General features: G+C 35.5%; 1 protein-coding gene and 3 long non-coding RNA genes across 13 annotated transcripts in view; 1 reads left to right on the forward strand and 3 right to left on the reverse strand.

The window, feature by feature from the left end:
* Nucleotides 1–22,445, reverse strand: part of LOC110932900 (receptor-like protein 14) — an 83,612-nt gene that overhangs the window by 24,063 nt on the left and 37,104 nt on the right. Inside the window, exon 4 of the mRNA XM_022176152.2 lies at nucleotides 20,105–20,260. Within this exon, the coding sequence (XP_022031844.2) occupies nucleotides 20,105–20,260 (156 nt within the window). The remainder of the gene's footprint in view (nucleotides 1–20,104; nucleotides 20,261–22,445) is intronic.
* Nucleotides 412–17,094, forward strand: LOC110935735. Of its 7 annotated transcripts, none has more exons than XR_004892025.1 (9): nucleotides 412–546; nucleotides 620–857; nucleotides 904–1,049; nucleotides 1,413–1,475; nucleotides 1,608–1,934; nucleotides 3,517–4,055; nucleotides 4,229–4,354; nucleotides 4,440–4,556; nucleotides 17,002–17,094. It is a non-coding gene; the product is annotated as an uncharacterized LOC110935735 (long non-coding RNA). The 7 variants fall into 7 exon arrangements; XR_004892023.1 differs by having other exon boundaries at nucleotides 923–1,049; XR_004892024.1 differs by having other exon boundaries at nucleotides 954–1,049.
* On the reverse strand, nucleotides 7,193–9,675 carry LOC110935734. Of its 4 annotated transcripts, none has more exons than XR_002589367.2 (6): nucleotides 9,226–9,675; nucleotides 8,905–9,007; nucleotides 8,664–8,816; nucleotides 8,260–8,347; nucleotides 7,825–7,969; nucleotides 7,193–7,737 (listed from the first exon to the last, which is right to left on the reverse strand). It is a non-coding gene; the product is annotated as an uncharacterized LOC110935734 (long non-coding RNA). The 4 variants fall into 4 exon arrangements; XR_002589366.2 differs by having other exon boundaries at nucleotides 7,825–7,972; XR_002589364.2 differs by having other exon boundaries at nucleotides 7,825–7,902; nucleotides 9,226–9,652.
* LOC110935732 lies at nucleotides 11,922–15,174 on the reverse strand. Its single transcript, XR_002589363.2, has 3 exons — nucleotides 15,000–15,174; nucleotides 14,019–14,161; nucleotides 11,922–12,213 (listed from the first exon to the last, which is right to left on the reverse strand). It is a non-coding gene; the product is annotated as an uncharacterized LOC110935732 (long non-coding RNA).

Genomic DNA, 22,445 nt, shown 5'->3' on the forward strand with positions numbered 1-22,445 from the left:
GCAAGATATAGTAGCCTTGTCAACAACAAAGAGCGAGTATGTATCAGCAACAGCAGCAGCTTGTCAAGCTGCATTGGTGAGGAAAATCTTGTTTGAGCTGGGTCATGAGCAAGAGAAGGCTACTAACATTTTTTGTGATAATACTTCAGCAATATATCTCTCCAAGAATCAAGCTAATCATTGAAGAAGTAAACATATTGATACTAGCTTTCACTTCATTAGAAACTTAGTTGAAGGAAGGGAAATCGAGTTGTATGCATGTTCATCACAGGAACAGGTGGCATATATTCTTACTAAAGCTCTTGGGGCTGAGGAGTTTACTTATTTGAAAAGGAAGCTGAGAATGGTGACACTTTTAATTAAGAGGGGGTATAAAAATATAATTCAAAGTATAGGAGTTTACTTTATGCACGTGTCTTTGGTCAGTTTGAACTAAGAGGGGGTAATTACTATTGTACATAGTTAAATGGTTACAAATTCGTGAGAGAAATAACCTTTTATGAAATAACGTCGCTAGCTTATCGTAAATATACGAAAAATCAAAAGGTATGTTTTAGTTGTGACGGTCTTAGTGGTCGCAACAGTGGATTAAGCGTGTAATTTATGTTTTCGAGTGCAGGCCAAACTTTTCGCAGGATTTTGAATCCTCTAATATTTCCACATTGCCGCTTGTTCATCAATCCTCTCAAACAACCATCCCCATCTCACTCCACAATTCACCATAACCCTAGCTGGATAGCTTTCTCGCTCTACGATCATCACTAGTTCGTGATAGGAATTTTACGCTAATCTCGGTTTAGCAGTTCGTTTGACCTACCTCCCATATTCTCCACTAATCTGAATTACGAAATTTACAGGTATACAAAATTCGCTGTAATTCGTTCAATTTATTCTAGATTGAAGATTGTTTTTTTTTTTCTAGGTCTGATTTGAGCCAATTTACACTTTTAAAGGTGGAGATTCAGGGTTTTATTGCCAATAAGGACTCATAGATGATCTGATCGACCTTCGTTTAGTAAGCGCTGTTCTAGTCTTCGGTTCTAGTAAAGGTATTTTCCACCATGTCTTATTACGGTTGGGTGATTTAGGAAATTAGGGTTTGGTGTCATTGTAATTGATTGTTTTGTCTCTGTTTTTGGTTTACTTGATGCGAGCTTGGCTCTTGACAAGTATACGGCTGGCTTGTGCGGGCTCATGTAGGCAAGTTGTTTTACTCTCCCCAAGGACACAAAGAACAGGGTTTTTTGAATCATTTTGTAAATGTGTTTTTGGTTACTTATTATTTATTCAGATAATTTGTGAAGCTTCTGTTTGAAACACTATATTTGAATTAGGGATTTGAACATGTTCATTGACGATTCTTCTTATCTGGTTGTAACTTTAAGTAATCTTATTTGATTGGTGTCAAGCAGGTTGAGGCGTCTACCAATCAGGTAGTAGACGGATAAATGCTGGTGTATAACCTTCCGCCAAAGGTACTTTGTGGTGTTTTTGACATTCAATTGAAGGACAGTTATTAAACATATGAAACCTGATGTTGGTGTTATGTTGTGTTCTGTTGGTTGGTATGTTGGTTTAGTTAATTGTTCATGGATGTGTGCATGTAGGAGAACCAGATACAGATGAGATGTCTTCTCAGATAGGTTGATCTGATGCCTAAACTCAACATGAGTATCATGAGCTTGACTAGTCCAAATGCTCTGTTTGTCTATTATTCTGGCAGTTGATCGTTTTACCAATCTTTTGTGATGACAGCAAGACGAAAACGCAGTTAACAAAGAACCATCATTGCAGCAGCAAACAAAGTTTCGTGTACATTATGTTTGCACTAGCCATACAAGCACACAGTAAGTCCAGAACAACCTGGTCAACCAAAGTCATCTCTGCAAATTTAATGGTCCTGGTTGCCGGTTGCACTTCACTTACTTCGAGAGGTATAAATTATTCCACTTTTAGGTGATGTTATTTTATTAGACCTGGGGGTATGGTGAGGATAGTTTCTTTGTAGACTACCCACCACGTAGGCGCCACGTAATCACATGAGGAGGCTGCTCCTCTTGGGGACTATCCAAGGGTGTGGGGACTAGCCAAGACTACCCCACTATTAATACTATATTAATATATATATAAAGGATGAGAGAGAAGGCACATGGGGGACCCACCAGCTTGCAGGGCCGGCTCTGGGCCCGGCAAACCCGTGCCGACGCCAGAGGCCCAAAATTTCAAAGGGTCCGAAAAGTTTTTATAAGCTTGTATATATTTATTAAAATTATATATTTAGTATATTTATCGGTTTATTATGCAAAAAAAAAGTATTGGTGGTGTATTGACAAAAACCATCTCAAAATAATGTAAAGGTCTCAAGTTCGAGTCTTTGTTCCATCACTAAGTTTTTATTTTTGTAATTCATTTATCCTTAACTATAATTTTGGGCTCAATTCTTTTCGTCGCCCGAGGCCTAAATTTTTTCAAAAGTTTTCAGGGACGACTCTGCCAGCTTGCCCCGTCTCCGGCGTTACAATTGTGACGGAAGTGCCGAGGACGGCCCCTAGGGGGCGGTGTGTGACTGACCTAAAGGGGGGGGGGGGAGGCGCTCTATGCCGATCCCCATACCCACCGGTCTTATGAGTTCTGGTCAACCTGAAAGAAAAACTGTAACAAAGTTGCTTTATTTGATTAAGTTTGTTTTTATGGTGTCATATAATTACTAAGGAAACAGAACTATAGGAAACGAAATTCGAACAATGAACACCCTTTTTTTTCTTTCTGCTGGTGGTCCTTTGTCTAGTATCCAACAAAATTTGTTGCTTGATTTCAGTATGACTCTATAGTACTGGTCACATAATATGTCTCTTTTTTTTTACTTGGATTATAGACGCTAGTCTTACTAGTAGTGTGCATATTCATATGAGCGTATAGTAGGCTGTGTTTTTTTGGACAAAGTAGATACATTATTCGAAGGTTACCAACCCGGACCCGTTTTAACCCGACAAAATTGCCCCTTGATGTACAATCACTTTTAAAAAAAAGCATTTTTTAACCAACCCGGCCCGACCCGAAACCCGTTTTGACCCAATCCCGTTCCGACTGGAACCTGTTCCAACCCGAACCCGTTTCGAACCAAAACAACCCTTTTTTTAATTGACCAGTTTTGACCCGAACCCGTTTTGACACATGACCCGACCTGTTTGCCAGGTCTAATTGTCAGCCTTTTGGCCTTTGGGGGAACAACAAAGAACTTCAGTCATACCATAAAGGTTGTTCAGACCACAAACTCTATTTACATCCTAAGGAAGGGGTAGCATTTGGTCTTTCTGGCCGTGTGTTCCTGAACCGTACTCATGAGCAGACTCGAGATGCACAAACTCTACTTTTTTTATCGTACCAATCTGACTTGTTAGAGATAAAACGTAAATATACGTGTGTATACACATGCATTGAAGTTACGACCTTTATCCTTTCCTTAAACTAATACAAGATTGTATCTCACTGTCCTTCCAACTTTGTTTGTTGCAGGTCCTTATGATACTGCAACTGATTATGAGCCTCAGAGCAGTCGTGATGACATGGACAATCGAGTGATGATAGACAAGATGATCTTGCTGCACGCATGGTGTAGTCTATCTGGTTTTTACATGATAGCATAATTTGGATGGAATAAATAGTGTTCCAGGTGTATTATATATCTTTGAGGATTAAAGCATTTCAGACAATCAGACATAACTCAAGTTAACAATGATGAAGACATAACTTTGTTTAAAGACCTTAATTAGTAAAGCAATTAATATTTATGCAGCACTTGTGTGAAAATGTAGTCTATTTAGCCTTGCAACCTATTTTAGTCTCCACCTTTAGACTTGAGTGAAAATGTAACCTATTTAGCATTGCTACTTAATGTCACCTTTTTTTATGATACTAAGAAGAAAAAAAATCCAAACCATATGCAGGGAGATGGATTAACGCGACAAAGAGAAAGATGCGTTTCTGAAGTGCAGGAGGAAAATGATAAAGAATTCAGCGTTAAGGAATTGTATGAATCCAATAACATCCAGGAGGTAAATATGACTTATTTTGTTTAGTTATAAAGATGGATTGTCCTAGAAACCCTTTTCTTCAACCTGGCTTTTGAGTCACCAAATCTTCGATTTATGTTTTTGCATTTGATACAGCTTATGTACGCTACCATTACCATTACCATTTGTTTCTAAAAGAAGTTGTTATTCAACAGATAATTTCACGCCTACAAATTGATAAAACTACTATAGATCAGCTGGAACTACTAAAAAATTTAAAAGGGTGGACTGTTAAGAAATATAAGCGTACAGAAACAAATGGAAGATATAGAGTTGACAAGGTAAACCACTCATCCTCTCTACTATAACTTGTTTTTATATATACTTGTCTGTTATGAGGGTAACCAAAAACAAAACACCATGTAGACTTTTCGACATCCAAAGTCAAAAAAGTGGCTGAGGTCACTCTTCAAAGTAAGAGAGTTCATACTGGATAGTTCGCATATAGGAAAAGCATCAGATAATGGTGAAGGAGGCTCACAGGTTAGTATGAAAGTATATATAGCTGCATGCTTTATCGCTATTCATTTAATATATTTAGCTTTATAAATCATTAGATTTTATTTAATCTTTTTGACACCTAGCTTGTCAAAATTATGGGATCTTTTTGACACCCATCTGTTGGCCCGAACTGGATCTTTGATCTCTAGACATGAATCGAACTTGAATATAAAACCGAATATCTTTACATGTGATTCTGAATGTGTACAGGGATTGTATTACAATTGAAATCTACAAGCCTATTTATACTAATTGAATAGATGCGAGTGAAAGGACGTGTCTCCTCTTGAAACATCGCGTCTGATGATCTTGTGGTGTAGGAGTCGATTGGGAAGAGATGCGTCCCTTGGATGTGTCGCTCCATCTAGTTGTAGGTTATAGACTTTCAATTTGCCACTTTCAGTCCCCGAACTTATCTTTCTAATCTTATTACAATACAAACTAACTATTAACTATTTACCGAACAACCCACGAACTTAAGGATGTGTAGGGATTATAACTTTCATTCACCCCCCTAATCACGAACATCCTTGAGTTGTTGTAGATCTTGAACTCCGAGTAGCTTTATCTTCGCGAATCTCATCGGTATCCAACACTTCACATGTATCTTCTCATTCACCAACCTTGCTCCTCACGAACCATGTTTCACTTGAACTCGCTTCACACGAACTTGCTTCACACTTGTCTTGACCGTACTTGATTTGTATCACACGAACCTTTTCTTGTGTAGTTGTATCAACACGAACTCCACCGGTCTTGATTAACTCCCTACCATCACATCACATGATCGGAATCCATCTCGCATAGATTTTGCTGAACTGACTCACTCAGATCTCTCTTGCGGTTGTATTACACAACACTTTCTTCTTCTGACCCAGTCACAGGATACGCATGTTCTTCTTCTTGATCTATCTTCTTCACGGTTGTCTCTCACAACGAGTTCTTCATTATTGATTGCTTCCCTCGCGGATTCTTTACTTTTTCCTGATCCATTCACTAGATTGTTTTGTTGTACTTACTATATCAAATTCTGCATTCACTGCATGTATTTCCCAGCATTCCTTGCTTCATTTTTTCTGCATTCACTACACTTTTTTTCTTGCTTCCGGCATTCACTGCATTACTTTCTTTCCATTTTCTGCATTCGCTGCATCACCGTGTTTCTTTGCATTCACTGCATCTACAATTTTCTATTCCGCATACACTACGTCAAAAAAGGCTTACGGCCACACAAAAAAAGTGTGGCCATACGCCTTTTGCCACGCTTTTTTTTTTCGAACTCAAGTGTGACCAAAGATCTAGTCATCATAGATATTATATGGCCACATTCACGTTTAGTGGCCGTAGCAACTTAAAAGTGTGGCTAAAGGGTACCACTATTTCTTGCTAGAAACAAAATTTTGTACAATAAGTGTGGCTAAAGAGTAGCAACAGCCACATGAATTTATTGTATGTGTGGTCATTTCTATTATATAGTCATTTAGAAGTTTGTTTTAGCCACATCAATTCATTCATTAAGTATGACTAAATGATAGTAGTTGCCACATGAACTCACTGTACGTGTGGCCATTTTATTATTTAGTCACACGAGTTTACTATAAGTGTGGCTAAATACTAAGTCTAGACACACAAAACAATTTTGTAATTTTAAAAGTGACTATTGTCTAACCTTTAGTCACACATTCTTTTTTTTTTTCTCATAACATTTGCTATTATTCCGTCATACAAAAAAATATATAGTGATGATAGTGTGACTATTGTGTATGTAAAGCCCCATGAATTTTTATGCTTTTAAATGTGGCTAATGGCTAACATTTAGTCACATATAATTTACTTTTCTCGTGACATTTGCTATCATTCTGTCACATAAAAAACAAAGTAATGATAATGTGGCTAATGATTATGTAAAGCCACATGAAAGTTTATAGTTTTAATTGTGTCTATCATCTAACATTTGGCCACACATATTCATTTTGTGCATTACGTATGTTATCATTCGGTCACACCAAAATAAATAAAATGGCAATGGTGTGACTAATAACTATGTAAAGCCACATGAAATTTTGTAATTTTAAGTGTGGTTATTATATAACTTTTGGCCACACATAATATGTTTTACCTACGATATGACAATTGCAAACATTTCGTCACACCAGAATTTACAACATGACGATGATGTGACTAATGACCATGTAAAGCCACATGAAAATTTATAATTTTAAATGTAGTTATTGTTTAACCTTTGGTCACACATAATTTGTTTTTACATGACACTTGCTATCATTTTGTCACACAAAAATAAAAAGACGATAGTGTGGCTAACGTTTATGTAAAGCCACATGAAGTTTTGTGCTTTTAAGTGTGGCTAATGGCTAACTTTTTGTCACACAACTTTTTTTCCTGTGATGTTTGATATGGTTTCGTCACACAAACAAAAAACAAAGTACCTATAGTGTGGCTAATGATCATGTAAAGCCACATAAAATTTTGTACTTTCATGTGTGGCTATTGTCTAACATTGATCACACATATTTATAATGGTTCCATGTGGCCATTTTCGTATAATTAGCCTTTTTATATTCATTTTTTTGTAAAACGAAAAAAATACCAAACAAAAGAAAACTTAAAAACCAAATAATATTAACAATAATAAACCAAAATCCATACATAAGTTTAAAATTTAAAACCAAATACATAAGCTTCTAATCAAAAGATATCTCCAAATGATAGTGCAACAAAACCTACATCACTACTAGCAGCACTTGCAACAGCAACAAACCCATCTCCTCCAATTGCTTACATAATGGTGCCTGTTGTAGGAGCTAATGCATAATCACCTAAAGCAAACCTTAATCAGTTAGTTAGTTACTGAGTGACAATAAATACTTTGTTTGCTTCAGATGCTATCCGTGAATGAAATCTGAACACCACTAACTCCCCTTCCACCAGCTACTTTCTGCACTTCGTTAATCTCCATGCTGAAGACATCTAAAAATAAGACTCCATTTTAAATTCAGAAAATCTTGAAGGAACCTACATACACAAAAAATGTAGGTCAAAAGATCTTAAAGGGCCATTAAAACATTTAGTCACCAAGTTGGAAAACAAATGCCTTAACTTTTTAATACTTTTTCCGGTTCACTGCCACCAACCGTTCTCTCATCTATATAGCAAGGTATATTAGAGATATATTAGTAAAAAAAAGGATATGAAAATCACAGAAGTGATTGATGTTGATATATGTACTTACTTGCACTAGAAGATCAAGTTGCATAGAGGGCGGTAAAAAAGCTAAATTTGCAGGATCAATCTTTCCTTCTAGTGTTGGCTGAATATATGATTAGGTTGGAGGTGTTAAAAAAGAAGTGAGCCACCACAGACATAGTAAGTGAATTCTGCTGTAGCATGCTAAGTATCATAAGCGTAAACATAATTGACCATACTTGATATGAAGAACATGTTCAGTTTTGTCCATCTAGATGCTGCTTTATATTCAAGTTGCATTACTCAATGTGTTAATAAACACACATTCTAATCCACATAAGTAATGAGTTGGATTGCTATGTATAAGGAATAATATGGAAGTAAGAAATCTGAGACTTGCATAACCTTTGTTAGACTTAATATAACTTCGCTCATTTTAGACCTACATATCTTATATCCATATTTAATTACAATAACTTACAAGTAGCATCTCTTCATCTTTTGCAAGATCCCCAGCACCAGATGTAGACGCATCATCTATAAACCTCCACCTTCATCTACAAGATTTGCTGAAAGTTAGACATAGCAATGTTACGCCTTTTTGTGATTGTGTCTGTCTATAATACACTAGGATTCTATGCCAATACATATATGTACTTGTTAAAAAAACTAACATAAATTAAAGCCTAATTTCCATAAACTAATTACCTTACTCACATATAATAGCATAGTGTAAGCAAACTAAATCAAATTTAGTGTCCTTAAACATACAAATATCTACAACTACTTTCCTTTACAACTTCTTACTCTCCAAAACCCATCACCAAAATAATAAACGTAATAACATTAAACCAAATTGACCGAACAAATAACTAAATATTGTACCTCAAGTACAATCCTTGGGATGCCAAATTTGATGAGAAGAAGTATATGTTCCATGATGAGGATGGCTGCAAGTCCAGAAGATTTACTCCAATTCCCCTCCCTATACCGTGTATAAACACAGTAGAAGTATGCAGTTGGTGCATAATGATAGAACTATCAAAAATAAAAATTCAAGATTAAAAATTAAAATTATAACCAAAACAAAAAAGAATTATAATATAAAATAGTTGACACAAAGGACCTATTCAAGTCAATTAGTAGTCAAAATATGTTACGCCAGGCCCCTCTTGTTGCAGCAACTTGAGGAATTGGCCTTCTATACATGGCAAGAATCTTTAACGTGTCTGCATGTTAAAAAAAAAACTAAGCATTTAACCATGTAAAAATAAAGTCAGCAATTATTAGCAACAATAAACCTTATGGTGGTCAAAATAAAAACCGAAGTCAAAGAGACCTACTTAACAGCTTCGTACTTTGCCTTTTTCTATGTAGATAAACAAATAAAAACATAACTAATCACACTAAAACGAGAACGTATCAAATGATGAACTAGTCGAAGTACCTGAGATACGATTTGGGCGTTATCCTTAAGTCACATCCGTAAAATGGCTCTTTAACGCCATCTTATTTCATTCTCATCGTAAACATAGATCTTGAGAAAGATCTCAGAACCGTATCCACGGCGGGCGACCGTATAGAACCACCTTCGTCACTGGAAAACGGTACGATCGAACTCTAATTTGTTGAGGTGTGAATGATTGGTCCAACGGTCTGGTTGTGAAGAACGTGATGGTGATGAGAGCTAGGCCTCCGACCTTGTGTGAGCGAGAGCAGGGCGGTGAAGATGGAGGTCTGAATTATATGCCCTTCATATATTGGTTGTGCCGCCCATTGGTTTGGTTGATTTGAACTGGAGGCAAGTTTAGGTTTTGAGAAAAAGGGGGAATTTGGGTTTTTGATTAAGAGGGAAAAGTTGGGCGGGGAACTAAAATAGTTTTAAATAATTTCATTTTTGGAGGAGAATTGGCTAAAATTGGGATAAACGGCAATTGTCAATGTAATTATTTGTACAAGTTATTAATTTAGTATGGTATAATTTGAACTAAATTTAACCACAGTACATTATGGTTACGAGTACAGACGAGTCGAGCCGAACCCGAGCTCAAACTCGGCTCTTTGTTAGTTTCTCAAGCTCAGTTCATTTATAATCTATTAATTAATATAGTAAATAAAGATAATATAAATATTAGACTCATTTAGGCTCGCGAGCTCGATAAGTGAAGCTTGGACTCATTTACTAAACAAGCTTATTTCTTGTTCCAACTCGGCTTGGCTCGTTTTCTAGACAACTTTAAATAATGGTAAGCGTTATTAAATGTTAATAAAACTAATATTACACTAAAGTAACTTTAAATAAGGCTCAATATGATCCATTAAGAGATATACTATTATCCATCGTGATCCACTAAGTCCCGGTATAATCCATTAATATATACATGTTTTAATGGGCCTTAATGGATCATAATGGACAATAGTAGATCATGCGTATCTTAATAGACCATGCTGGCCTTATTGGATCACAATAAACATACTAGATCACATATGTCTTATGGGACCTTTTTGAGACTTAAGTGATCACAATAGATAGTAGTGGATCATACATGTCTCAATAGATCACGTTAGGTCTTAGTGGATCACAATGGGCAGTAGTAGATCATATATATCTTAATGACCATTTTGGGCTTAATGGATCACTATGGACAATGGTAGATCATACAGGTCTTAATGTGCCATATTAGGCCTTAATGGATCAATACATGCAATACTAGATCATGCATGTATTAATGGGCCATATTGGGTCATAATGGATCACAATGGACAATAGTAGATCATACATGTCTTAATGGGCCATATTGAGATTTAGTGGATCAATACAGACAATTATAGATCATATGTGTCTTAATGGGGCATAATGGGTCTTAATGGATCACAATGGACAATAGTGCATAATAGATGTCTGTCTTAATGGACCATGTTGGGCTTTAATGGATCACAATGGACAATAGTAGATCATATATGTCGTAATGGGCTTTAGATTATACCCGATCCGATTATCCGATACTATATATCCGTTTACACGAAAACTTTTAAGTTTTATATTTATTTTCCTTTAACTATTGTTTAGTAATGTTTCATTCCGGTGGCTTTATTATTTGAAAAATAAACTTTTAGTTTGAAATATATATGTTGATGACATTATTCATATTTATATGCTATAAAATACGGAATAATTTTTTGAGATTAATAAGTGATGATGATATGTATATCATTTATCATATTTAATATATTATATAGATTTTTAAAACATAAAACTATAAAGGAAAGTAAAATATATATACATTAAAATCCCAACATGTATACCCGATATCCGACAGATAATGGGCCGTGTATGTGACAAAATTTTACAGCCGGGTATGGGTATGGGATTAGCCATACCCGGCCCATTATCATCCCTAGTTGTAATGAACAATGTTAAGCCTTAGTGGATTACAATAGACAATAATAAATCATACATTTCTTATTTCTAGTGATTAAACTTTATTTATTAGCTAGATTCGATTTTTCCACTAATAATAAAGTAAAAGCTTAACTCATGAATGGTTATCTTTCGACTCCATGGGTTGTAAAAGATTGACCTCAATACCATCATAAGGGTGTTTGGGATTGAGTTTGAAAATGACTTATTAACTTACTGGAACTAATAGGTCAACAAGTCATTTGGGAAAACTTCAATCTAGACTTTTGGAGATGACTTATATAAGTTAATAAGTCATTTCCAAACATAAATCCAAACACCCTCTTTAGTAGAGAATTATATCATCAAAACGTTTATGGTCGAGTGTTTAGTTCATTGCTTTCAAGTTATTTTTAGCCTTGCAGGTCATTTGTTCGAAACTCGTTTTAAACATATTTTTTTGGTTATTTCTCCTTTTTAGCCCCACTTTTTTATTACAATTTTTCGAAATTCTATACACGTTGATGCAATAGGAAAAAAACGGCAACTATGAAGATGAGATAATGATCACATTTTGTACATAAAGATTACAGGCAAGGATATGTGCTGGTATTTGGAAAATTTTATGTAGATTTTTACTAATGATAGAAGGAGCTTAATTTAAAGTCATTATTAATTTATATTACTTTTGGGTAATATTTGGATAAACACCAGACCTGACCTAACATAAAAACACCTGTTGACATGACCCGGTAAAAAGTACTTCATATAAACAAACTTCGATAATTGTTTTTTGACCCAGCGAAAAATATTCATGGCTCCGCCACTACAAGTAACTGTCGTTTTATTAATAGCACAAGAACCAATCTAAAAAGAATCCCTGGCTATGCCACTGCAAGTATGTCGTTCAGGCTTGTTATCTTTGTGAAGACCAGAAACTTAAGTGGCGAGCTAGACAACGTCCAGCTTTGAGCCCGAGCCGGTTTCATGAGTTTTTAATGGTTGCACTCTCACCTACATGTAGCATCAAAGGAACTGAAAAGGCAACAAATATACTTTAGTCTTGAACCAGCAAACATAACCAAAATTTACAGGCTTACAGCCAATATCAGGTTATAATTAAGCACCATCCCAACAATTCACAGCGGACTAAAAACATCAAACAATTTGGCTAAAAACATGTATGGCAACATCTGATAACCTTATGAAAAAATAACAAAAAAACCAACATGATTTGCAAACAGACCTGCTATTTGAAAGTAATAGATGTTCTTTGACTTTCTTAGGTCAAACTTGATATCCTACCAAAACTACAAATAACGGTTTTCTACAATAGTCATGTAATATTGGAATAACAAATGTGAGTTGACAACAGATGGTTGAAATAAACAATGAGCAAGCCATTTAGGATGAACCTAAGATTGTACATCTTCAGCCAATCAGCCATATACCTTAGGGGTGGCAATTCTTGACACGACCCGCCAGCCCGACACGAAATAACCGGTTTGGTCGACTAACACAACCTGTTTTTTAAAAAAAAACGGGTCGGGTTCAGGTTGATCCTTATTAAAAATAGGTCGCGTTCGGGTTGACCCGTTAACCCGTTTAACTATTTAAAAAAAAAGCTTTTATATTTTCCTTTTTGTTTTTTTCGTTCCTATTTTACATGGTTAGTCATAATAATGTTAGTTATAATAAACACATTATATTTTTTACTTGTGACACTCATACTCAACACTAAATTTGTTATGGATAACCCGCTTAAAACCCAATAGCTCATTTATAAATCGTCAACTTGTATGCCTCATTTAAAAAAACGGGTTAAACAGGTCGGGTTTGGATTTGATCCAAATTTATATGCGTGCGGGTTAGGATTGAATCTTTAACCCGAATAACAATATGGGTTGGGTTGAACATTTCAACCCACCAACCCGCAACCCGGCACGATTCACACCCCATACCATGGTAGATGCTCACATGACCAATGTTTCACAATTGTACTATTTTCGTTTAGATTTTGGCTAATTTATCATTTGTGAATTACAACCAGTTTTTCATGCATACATACATTGAAGTGAAAGACATCATTTACATGACAGAGTCTTTCGCAGAGTCTTTCGCATTTCTTGCAAGTAGATTGTTCTAACGTGGTAACCATTTATTTAGAAGTCAAAGTTACAGAGCAGTAACTAGTGTATGCAGATGCAGTCTTACAAAAGTCCAAGGAACTTGGGAGTGGATTGCAATTAAAAGTCAAACAATGACTGCACTTATGAAAGTCAAAAGTCAAACAATGGTTGCAGAATTTATAGTGCACATAATGTCATCATGAAACAAAATAAATTATCTTGTTGGGTTGCACTAGTTAAAAGTAAAACTGTAAATGGCTGCAATATTATAGTCATACTTTTACTCAATGTCAAAAAGAGACATGGTGATTATGCAATTAAAGTCAAATAATGGAAAGTCAATATTTGTATGTGTAAATGGGTTAATGTAACAAAAGTGGCAGTTCACTTAATGTAGTATCTTCAAAATGTAAAAAAGGACCTTTTTTTAGAGGTTTACCATTAGAACTCCTGAATGAGCTGCTGTGGCGGAGGAGAGGGTCATTAGATTACAGAGGTAGTAAAAGTAAAGAATGAACAAAGGTGCAAAAAGTTAAAATTAAGACAAATTAGAAGCAATGTAAAACATATAGAATCAAGAGTCCCTCAAAAAGTTACTTAATCTATCTGAATTAAGAGTCCTTTAATTTTTTATATGAAAAATACTCTAAAGGGCAACATCTTGATATATAAAGACATACCCTGACAAATATTCGTTAAGGTACAACAAACCTTGTAAGGGTATCCCATGCAATAGCTTCAGCCAAGCATTCCTTCCATGTCACGACTCCGGTTATAAGGAGAACAGACAGTCCAAGAACAACAGTCGTAACAGCATCAACATTCAGCATGCCTTCAAATATCCATAGTCCAACCTGAGTCGAGGATCAAAATGAAAGAGTGTAAATTTATCTTTTCAACATTGTAACTAGCAGGGTTATTTACTCGTTTTGTTCAAAGTCAGGATAACTTCAGCTAACGAATAGTTTCAACCACTTTTAATGGTAAAACTACTCGGACTAACCTTAAACCCAGATTATAAATTTCAAAAAACATATTTCTTTCAGACAAGATGAAAATAAGTTTAGGGTCGAAAAGAACATGCAAAAATACACCTTACAGAACCTAACTTTGTGAGACACTAATAAAGGTTGTTGACTTTGTAACATATATTTATGTCCAACTTCAAGCAAGAATTGTTTGTTCTGCACTGCAGTAAACTTTTACACTCGGTAAAATCATCTAATTATACTGTTAATTTGTTGTAAATCTATCATCACGCCCTTAATCAGCCTTAGAGAAACATGAAATTGAGAAGAGATTTGTTGCAAACTCTGCTGGAAGTTATCAATTGATTAAAAACATCAACATTAATGTGGAATCACACAAAAGAGAGACCCAACAATCTATACCGAACAATGTACTGAATCTATTGGCAAAGGGCCTGAGCAAACATGATATATATAGAATTACAAAACTTGCAGAGACTTTAACAAATAACATCATACCAACAGTGATCCAAATCAAGCCCTAATTTTCAAACTTCAAAGTAATTCAACCATTCACGGCCGCATAAAAGATTATCATCAGAAAAAACCGACAAAACCATATACGAACAAAACTAAATTCATAACACATTATTGCCATGGAATCAACCAGAAATTTCGGTTATAATCTCAAAACTTTTTAAAATTTTTGGTGTAAATCACCTACCAAACTAAGATGAGCTTCAATTCGATGTTGATGCACTGTTGAAATTGGTAATTATCAAGGATATGTGGTGAAGGTGAACGTATGGCAGCAGGTGAGATTAGGGTTCCAATTGGGAGGTGAGGGTGGATGGTCGGTCACATGAAGCAATTAATGTGTGACCGTATACTATTAATAGTCATATATCTCGTTTTACCCACACATAAAAACTTATAAAGTGGCTAAAAAACAATACGTTTTGGTCACATAAACTAAAATAAGTGACCATATTTATTGTTTTTAGTCACATCATTAAGAAAATATCATGGCTGTTAGTCGTATTTGGTCACATTTTTCTAGTTAAGTGTGGCTAAAAGTTTCGAACTGATATGTTTTTGTCACATGAATCAAAAATCAAATAAATATTGTGGTTGTTGGTCACATTTGGCAACACTTTTTCAAGTGTAGCAAGTAAATGCTACACATTTTTGTTTAAATGTGACTAAAGGTTTGAAGTGTTATACAATGGTTACATGAAAAATAAAGTATGTGACAAAAAGTGTTCTGAATGACCTTTAGCCACACATTTATTCGAGTGTGTGGCAAGACAGTTTGGGAAAATGTGTGGCTATAGCCCTTTTTTGACGTAGTGATAGCACTTTGTTTCTGATTGCATAAACCTTCGAGCCTTGACTTGGTAATTCTAGATTCTTCGAACACACTTCGAATCACTCGAATGATTCCGTCTTTACTGGCTTCTTCTTCACGATCGACTCACTCGATTTTCTTTTTCCCAATTGATTCGCTCAATTTTCTTTTAAACTTTGAATAACCACCGGATTAAATTCTGATTCTTCCTAGCACTCCAACGAAACAAGAAAACAACCCTGTTTTGTGCTCCTGTACTCGGTTTCATTCACTCACGAACCCTAGTCTGATTGCTAACTTAGAATTCTCACAACCCTTACTTTCTTGTTTCTAAAATTTCCTGACCACCAATACGAACCACTGTACTGGTAAAATTCAATTCCCTTGAATTCAACAAACTCTCAAATCTTTATCTCGCGAATAACCACAACGCGTATTAATTGAATTCCTGACAATCTAATTCGCACTATAACCCCGAAATCAAAACCCTAGATTTCGAACAGAACCCTGGTTCGACAACCTTGAACCGAAAAAACTAAAACTTGCGAATTCAAAAATTAGAATGATGAAACCTGATCGCGAATTCCCTGCGATGCCTTGCGATTTCCACGCCTAGAGCCTAGAGCCTGATGCTCTGATACCAATTGTTGGCCCGAACTGGATCTTTGATCTCTAGACATGAATCGAACTTGAATATAAAACCGAATATCTTTACATGTGATTCTAAATGTGTACAGGGATTGTATTACAATTGAAATCTACAAGCCTATTTATACTAATTGAATAGATGCGAGTGAAAGGACGTGTCTCCTCTTGAAACATCGCGTCTGATGATCTTGTGGTGTAGGAGTCGATTGGGAAGAGATGCGTCCCTTGGATGTGTCGCTCCATCTAGTTGTAGGTTATAGACTTTCAATTTGCCACTTTCAGTTCCCGAACTTATCTTTCTAATCTTATTACAATACAAACTATCTATTAACTATTTACCGAACAACCCACGAACTTAAGGATGTGTAGGGATTATAACTTTCACCATCTACAAGCTAATAATGATGTTGAAGACTATTTTTCACTTGATATTATGTTAATAGAGTCCCCATCCTTTTAAATTATGATAACAAGAAATGAACGGGATTATCTATCTCTATAAGATCCTGTGTGCTTGTATCGCTAGTGGTCCACAGGTAGGATAGAAGACAAGACCAAAAACTACCTGTTTAACGGTCTCAACTCTCCAAGCAGATGAATTTGATAAACTAGTTATACAAACTAGAAGTGTATAACTGAGATTGGATTTTGTTCTTCCTCAACCAACTTGACCCGTTATCAGTTTTCTTTAATTCTAACTTTTGGATTTTCTTTATTGCTTGTTTCGTAGATTGAAAAGGTAAACTTGGTTATCAAGGAGCTCGTTGAGGAAAATGATGAAGAAGAAGAAAAGTTGAATAGAATTATTGCGGGGCCGTCGGCTTAAAAAGAAAAAAGAAAAAAGATAGGTGGATAAAGATACTATGCTCAATAGGATATCACAAGTTGAAGCTATGTAAATAGCTATTGTTCTAAGATATGTTATAAACACTTGGTATTGAATGTTTCGACATATTAGGATAATTCCAGTTATTTAACATATTAGTTGGTATTTATTTTTAAATTTTTTTATATGATTTTGTAACATGAAAAACTATAACAAAAATGTTTTATATAATTTTGGGATTTCGTAACTTTATTGGAGTATTTATATAATTTTGCAATTTTATTGAAATGTAATTGTTATGAAAACAACAGGAAAAAAATTGGAAATGTGGAAATAGGGAAAGAGATGTGGTAGCATATATTCAATGTGGTTGCTAAATGGTAGCAAATATTCAATGCAAGAGCTGGCTAATCGGTAGCAAATGTTCAATGCTACAAATAAATGGTAGCATATTGGTGGCTAAATATTGGCAATATTGGTGGCTAAATCGTACCAAAACCATGGCAAAACAACAGTAGCAATTTGGTAGCAAAAAGTCCTGGTCATGTGGCAAACAAGGAGCGGACGCAAATTATTTTGACCGTTTTTGTGGTGGCAAAAATCCGGTAGCAATATATAAAAGTGGTAGCTATTTGGTGGCAGCAGGGCAATTGACACAGTTGTTTTTGCCACCGCACTTTTGGTTGCTAAACGGTGGCAACATGCTAATTGTGACCATTTTGTTACCGAAAAAGTGGTGGCAAAAGCCCTATTTTCTAGTAGTGTATATGTTAGGCACTAATCTTCACATTCTCTTTGGCGCTCATCCGTGCAATGTGTTATTTCTAGCAAGTTTGGATGGGATGGTATGTGTTTGCCTAATCAATACCCGTGAGTTGGTTGTTTGGAATCTACAAACTCGTATGTTTAAGATGCTGTCAAATTTTAATTCTTAGGGCGTTTAAAGTGTGGATGATGATAGTCTTGGCTTTTGTGTTGACTTTTTTGGCGATTACAATATTGTGCACATTAAACGCTCACATATCAAGTTGAATGTTAACCATTTATTTCGTTAGGGAAGGTTCATGATCAGCTCCAAGGTTCATAAAGTATAATCCATATGATGTTGACATCTTTAGTTGGTCTATTGGAAGGTTTTGCGTAAATAGTTTCTATTTCAAATTGACCAAATTCTGGTGTATGGGTAATGCAGCAGTACTTCGTTTAGATGTTGATTCCAAGGTAATTAATCATGTAGGATTCCCAGATACGATGAGTGTGCAAACTATATAGGTCTGTTGGTTAGTATACGAGATGAACTTCATAGGTTGGTTAATATTGGAATGTTTATCGTAGATGTTTAATTGTGGAAAGTGCAAAATGAAACATGGTCGAAAGTGTTTTCTTTTCTATCCGATGTGTCTATGCCATTGAGGATTGGGTCATATGTGCACTATATTAATGGAAATAACAAGTTACTTATAGTACAAGAATGGGTGAGGTTGCGGAGATAAACGTCAGGATAAAGAAAATGCATGGTTTTTTTTTTCCTTTCATCTTTACTAAAGTCATCACTGGTGCAATATATACTGAAACTATAGTTTCACCACATGATTAGTTATGGTTTTGTCTTAGTTGTTTTATTGTTTCCGTTGGGTAACGCTACTTACTATTATGTTTATGATTGTTTTTTATGATTGGTGTATTTTCTTATATGGATATTCAACCATTAGTAATTAATGTGGTAATTTAATTGGGTCTACTTTGTTTAGAATACATTTGTTAGTGTTGATTCCATTAAGTGATCTGAAGTATACAAAACTATTTTCATGATTTATACAACTTATGAAATGTTGCGTATAATTTATTGCGTCATTAAACATATTATATGTTTGATTGTCAACAATTTTTGTTGATATTTTTTACTATTTTCTTAGACATATAATATGTATAGATCTCTTGTTTGTTAATTTTATGGTGGTAGCAACTCCTATATTAATCAACTTACAAATACTTAATTAAACATATTAAATTGTGCCAACTAAATATTTGAATTAGTATGTATGACAATTGAATAACTAATGTACCTACTAATCGTAGTTAGATAAGAAGTCATTATGATCTTAAATATACAAAGAGTTTGGATGTTGTTAATCATGGGTACCAGGTTCAGCGTACGGGTAAACCACTAGTTATATATTGGGATTAAACAACCCATGCATGGACTGATATGAAGGAACACATGAACAAAAAAAACAAGAGAAAGACGAAACACAAACTGTCGTCATATTCATTTTCTATAGAGTTTAAAAATCGCAATCAACAACACTCGTTGCTACGTAGGTTATTCAACTGTTTAAAGACATCCAAAATTTGCTTACGAAACCTCCGCACAAGAAGAGGATCAAAAGTGGTTGCGTTTCATAATTTCGGTTGGGTTTCATGTCACTTGTTGAAAGCCCCACTGGTTGCACAGTTGGTGAGCCGCCTTGAAGGAATACAACGACGTAATGGCCAGAGATGTGAGTACTGGTTGTAGCGTTGAATTTAGAAGAAAAATTTAGAGATATCATAAAAAATTCTTTAGACCTAGGAGTATCCTAATTTTTGCTCAGAGGTATGGGTACACGACACACAAAATGGAGAAAAGAAAAAAAAAAGCACTGACTTGGCACTTTGCTGACAAAATTGAGAGATAGAATAAGCTACCGCTAATTACATGCTAGATCCACCCTAACTGGTTTAGAAGGACCAAGAAGAGGGTGGTGGTGTGGAGAATGTGGAAAGTCCAAACAAGAGAGCAGGTAAAGAAACAAAAAGAATGTCCAGTCAAGCAATAACAAAGTAACATGGATCAATGATAAGGATCTACTACTGTAGATCCTATGTCTTTAATTTTTTGTTTTAATTTAATTTAATTTTAATATAGTGTAGAACTATGTATTTGGAAGATAAAACAATTATATGTTCAAATCACATAACTTTCATTTTTTAAATATTTAAAAAATGGCATAAACATAAAACACACCTTGAGATGGAAATGATTCAGATAGACGATTAAATGAAAGATCTAGGACTGTAAGTGATGGCAGCGCACTTAAAGATGTTATAATGCTTTCATTGAAATAGTTTCCATTAAGATTTAGAATTTTCAATTTATTCAATATTGAAACACTCTCAGAACCTGCAACACACAAAGCTTCAGTTAATGTGCAAACTATATGCATAAAGAAATATCTATCTTTACGTGATCAGTTTTAAACAAGATTGAATAACATTAAAAGTGTTATATGAACAAATAGTACCCATGGCCAATTTGCCATATATCGTATAAATGGTGTAATTATTTGAAAAACTAATACCCTATCCAGTGAGTGAGGTTCACGGATTGGGAATTAAATTATGAGTGGAATAATTGTAGTCCCATCAAGGTAAATTTCCTGGTTTGGAGGCTAATCCAAGATTGAATTCTTGCTGCCATAGCTCTTCGTAGGATAAATGTGAATCTGCCTTCAACAACAGGCAAGATGTGTAATGAAGAGAAAGAAACGGAGCTACACTTGTTCGGGTATTGCCGAGTGATTTAACAGGTTTGGGACGCCATTGCAAGTTGGTGTAGGTTGAATCCGATATTTATTTTGGAGCTGAAAGATTTGGCTTGCATTCAAACTCGGAACCATGGGTCGAAAACATGGCAGAAAGTGGTTTACCTTGTCATCCAAGCTGCAATTTGGTGCCTCTGGAAGTGTAGGAACAACGTAACGTTTAATTGTGTGTTGGTGACAAATCTTATAGAAGAGATTAAAATGATTGGTGTTGGTGCACTTGTGTCTGTACTTTGTCTGTATTCGGTCTGTATGTAAACGATGTCCTAGTTAGTCTGTAAGTTGACCGAGTCAACCATCCTCCGGATTGACTTGGTCAAACAGTTAGAATATTGGTTGAATATGTTCTGTGTCGAAGGATAGCTCATCGAAGGATAATATCTATCCTTCGATGACATCGAAAGATATGTTACGAAGGTTACTGTTGGACTTCGAAGGATATGCAATCCTTCGAAGTATTTGGAGATCATTCGAACACTTTGTCATCGATAGATGATCCTTCGGACCATTTATCGGATCTTTCGGACCAGACATGTTGGGTTGGGTATATAAATACCCATGCAGTGTATGTGTTAGAGAGACTGGTAAGAAGAGTGCACACCGAGAGATAGAGAGTATTCTTGAGAGCATTCTGTCCGAAACACACACACACACTTTGAGAGTTTGCAAAGCTTATTTGTAAACATTGTGCTTGTAACCGGAACCTTCATACGTATTAATACAGTGGTGTTAATCGGTGAACCCTTGTGTGTTTGTGTTTATACTTGCTTCATCCCGGTTTGCTCGCTAGCTTGGATTCCGCACTCGCTAGTGGGTTTGTATAACAAGGTTTAGGTTCGTCATCCTCCGAAGAGGGACCTACAAGTGGTATCAGAGCTTGGCTCTTTACCTTGTTTAAAACCGGGTTTGTTCAAGTTCTTGGTGTGTTTGGACACTTGGTTTAGCACCCGTTTTGGTGGTTTTTCTTGCATCTCTAAACTGAAAAACGGTATCTAAACCTTCGGGAGTGTTCAAGGTTGGGTTGGGTAACTTGAAAACTTGTTTTTAAGGGTTTTTGTAATTTCCGGTCATATTTCCGGTCAAAATTCCGGTGACTGAGTTTGTGGATAAGGGTTTCCTTTTTGGGCATATTTTATTTCAAAATCAAAGTTGGTAGGAAAAGTAAGGCCTGCCATATCCTTTTTGCCGAAAGTTGACCGTTACCAACCCATCACCTTTTCACCAACCTTTCACATCAGTGTCAGTTGTGTCAGTGTGCTCTAAAGATATCTTTCGACATCGAAAGACCATCTTTCGATCAAGTAAGGCTCGATAGATCATCATCTTTCGACCCATTCTTCGAAGTCCGAAACATATCTTTCGATTAGGGAATCTATTCGAAAGACTGTTATTCGAAAGATAAGGATATATACTCGAAAGATAGGGATCTTTCAAATTGTGAATCCTTCGAGTTCTTGAATCTTTCGAAATCATTGTTCGAGATTCAACAGTGATATTTCGAGAACTGTTGATCCTTCGAACAAGATCTGATCTTTCGATTGTGGTCTGTTTATTATTAACAAGTTTCTGTGATTTCAGATCTTTCGAACCAGGATCCTTCGGGTGTGTGATCTTTCGGATTATTCACTTAGCATTTATTTTTCTTATTAATCATGAATCCAAATTGGTGGAATCCGGCCCCAGACAGTGGTAAATATACAAGTTCTGGTTCCACTCCCTCATGGTGGGGTACACCGGCTCCAGACAGTGGAAAGTACACGTCTA

This window comes from Helianthus annuus, chromosome 4 (assembly GCF_002127325.2).
Source record: "Helianthus annuus cultivar XRQ/B chromosome 4, HanXRQr2.0-SUNRISE, whole genome shotgun sequence".
Lineage (NCBI taxonomy): Eukaryota > Viridiplantae > Streptophyta > Magnoliopsida > Asterales > Asteraceae > Helianthus > Helianthus annuus.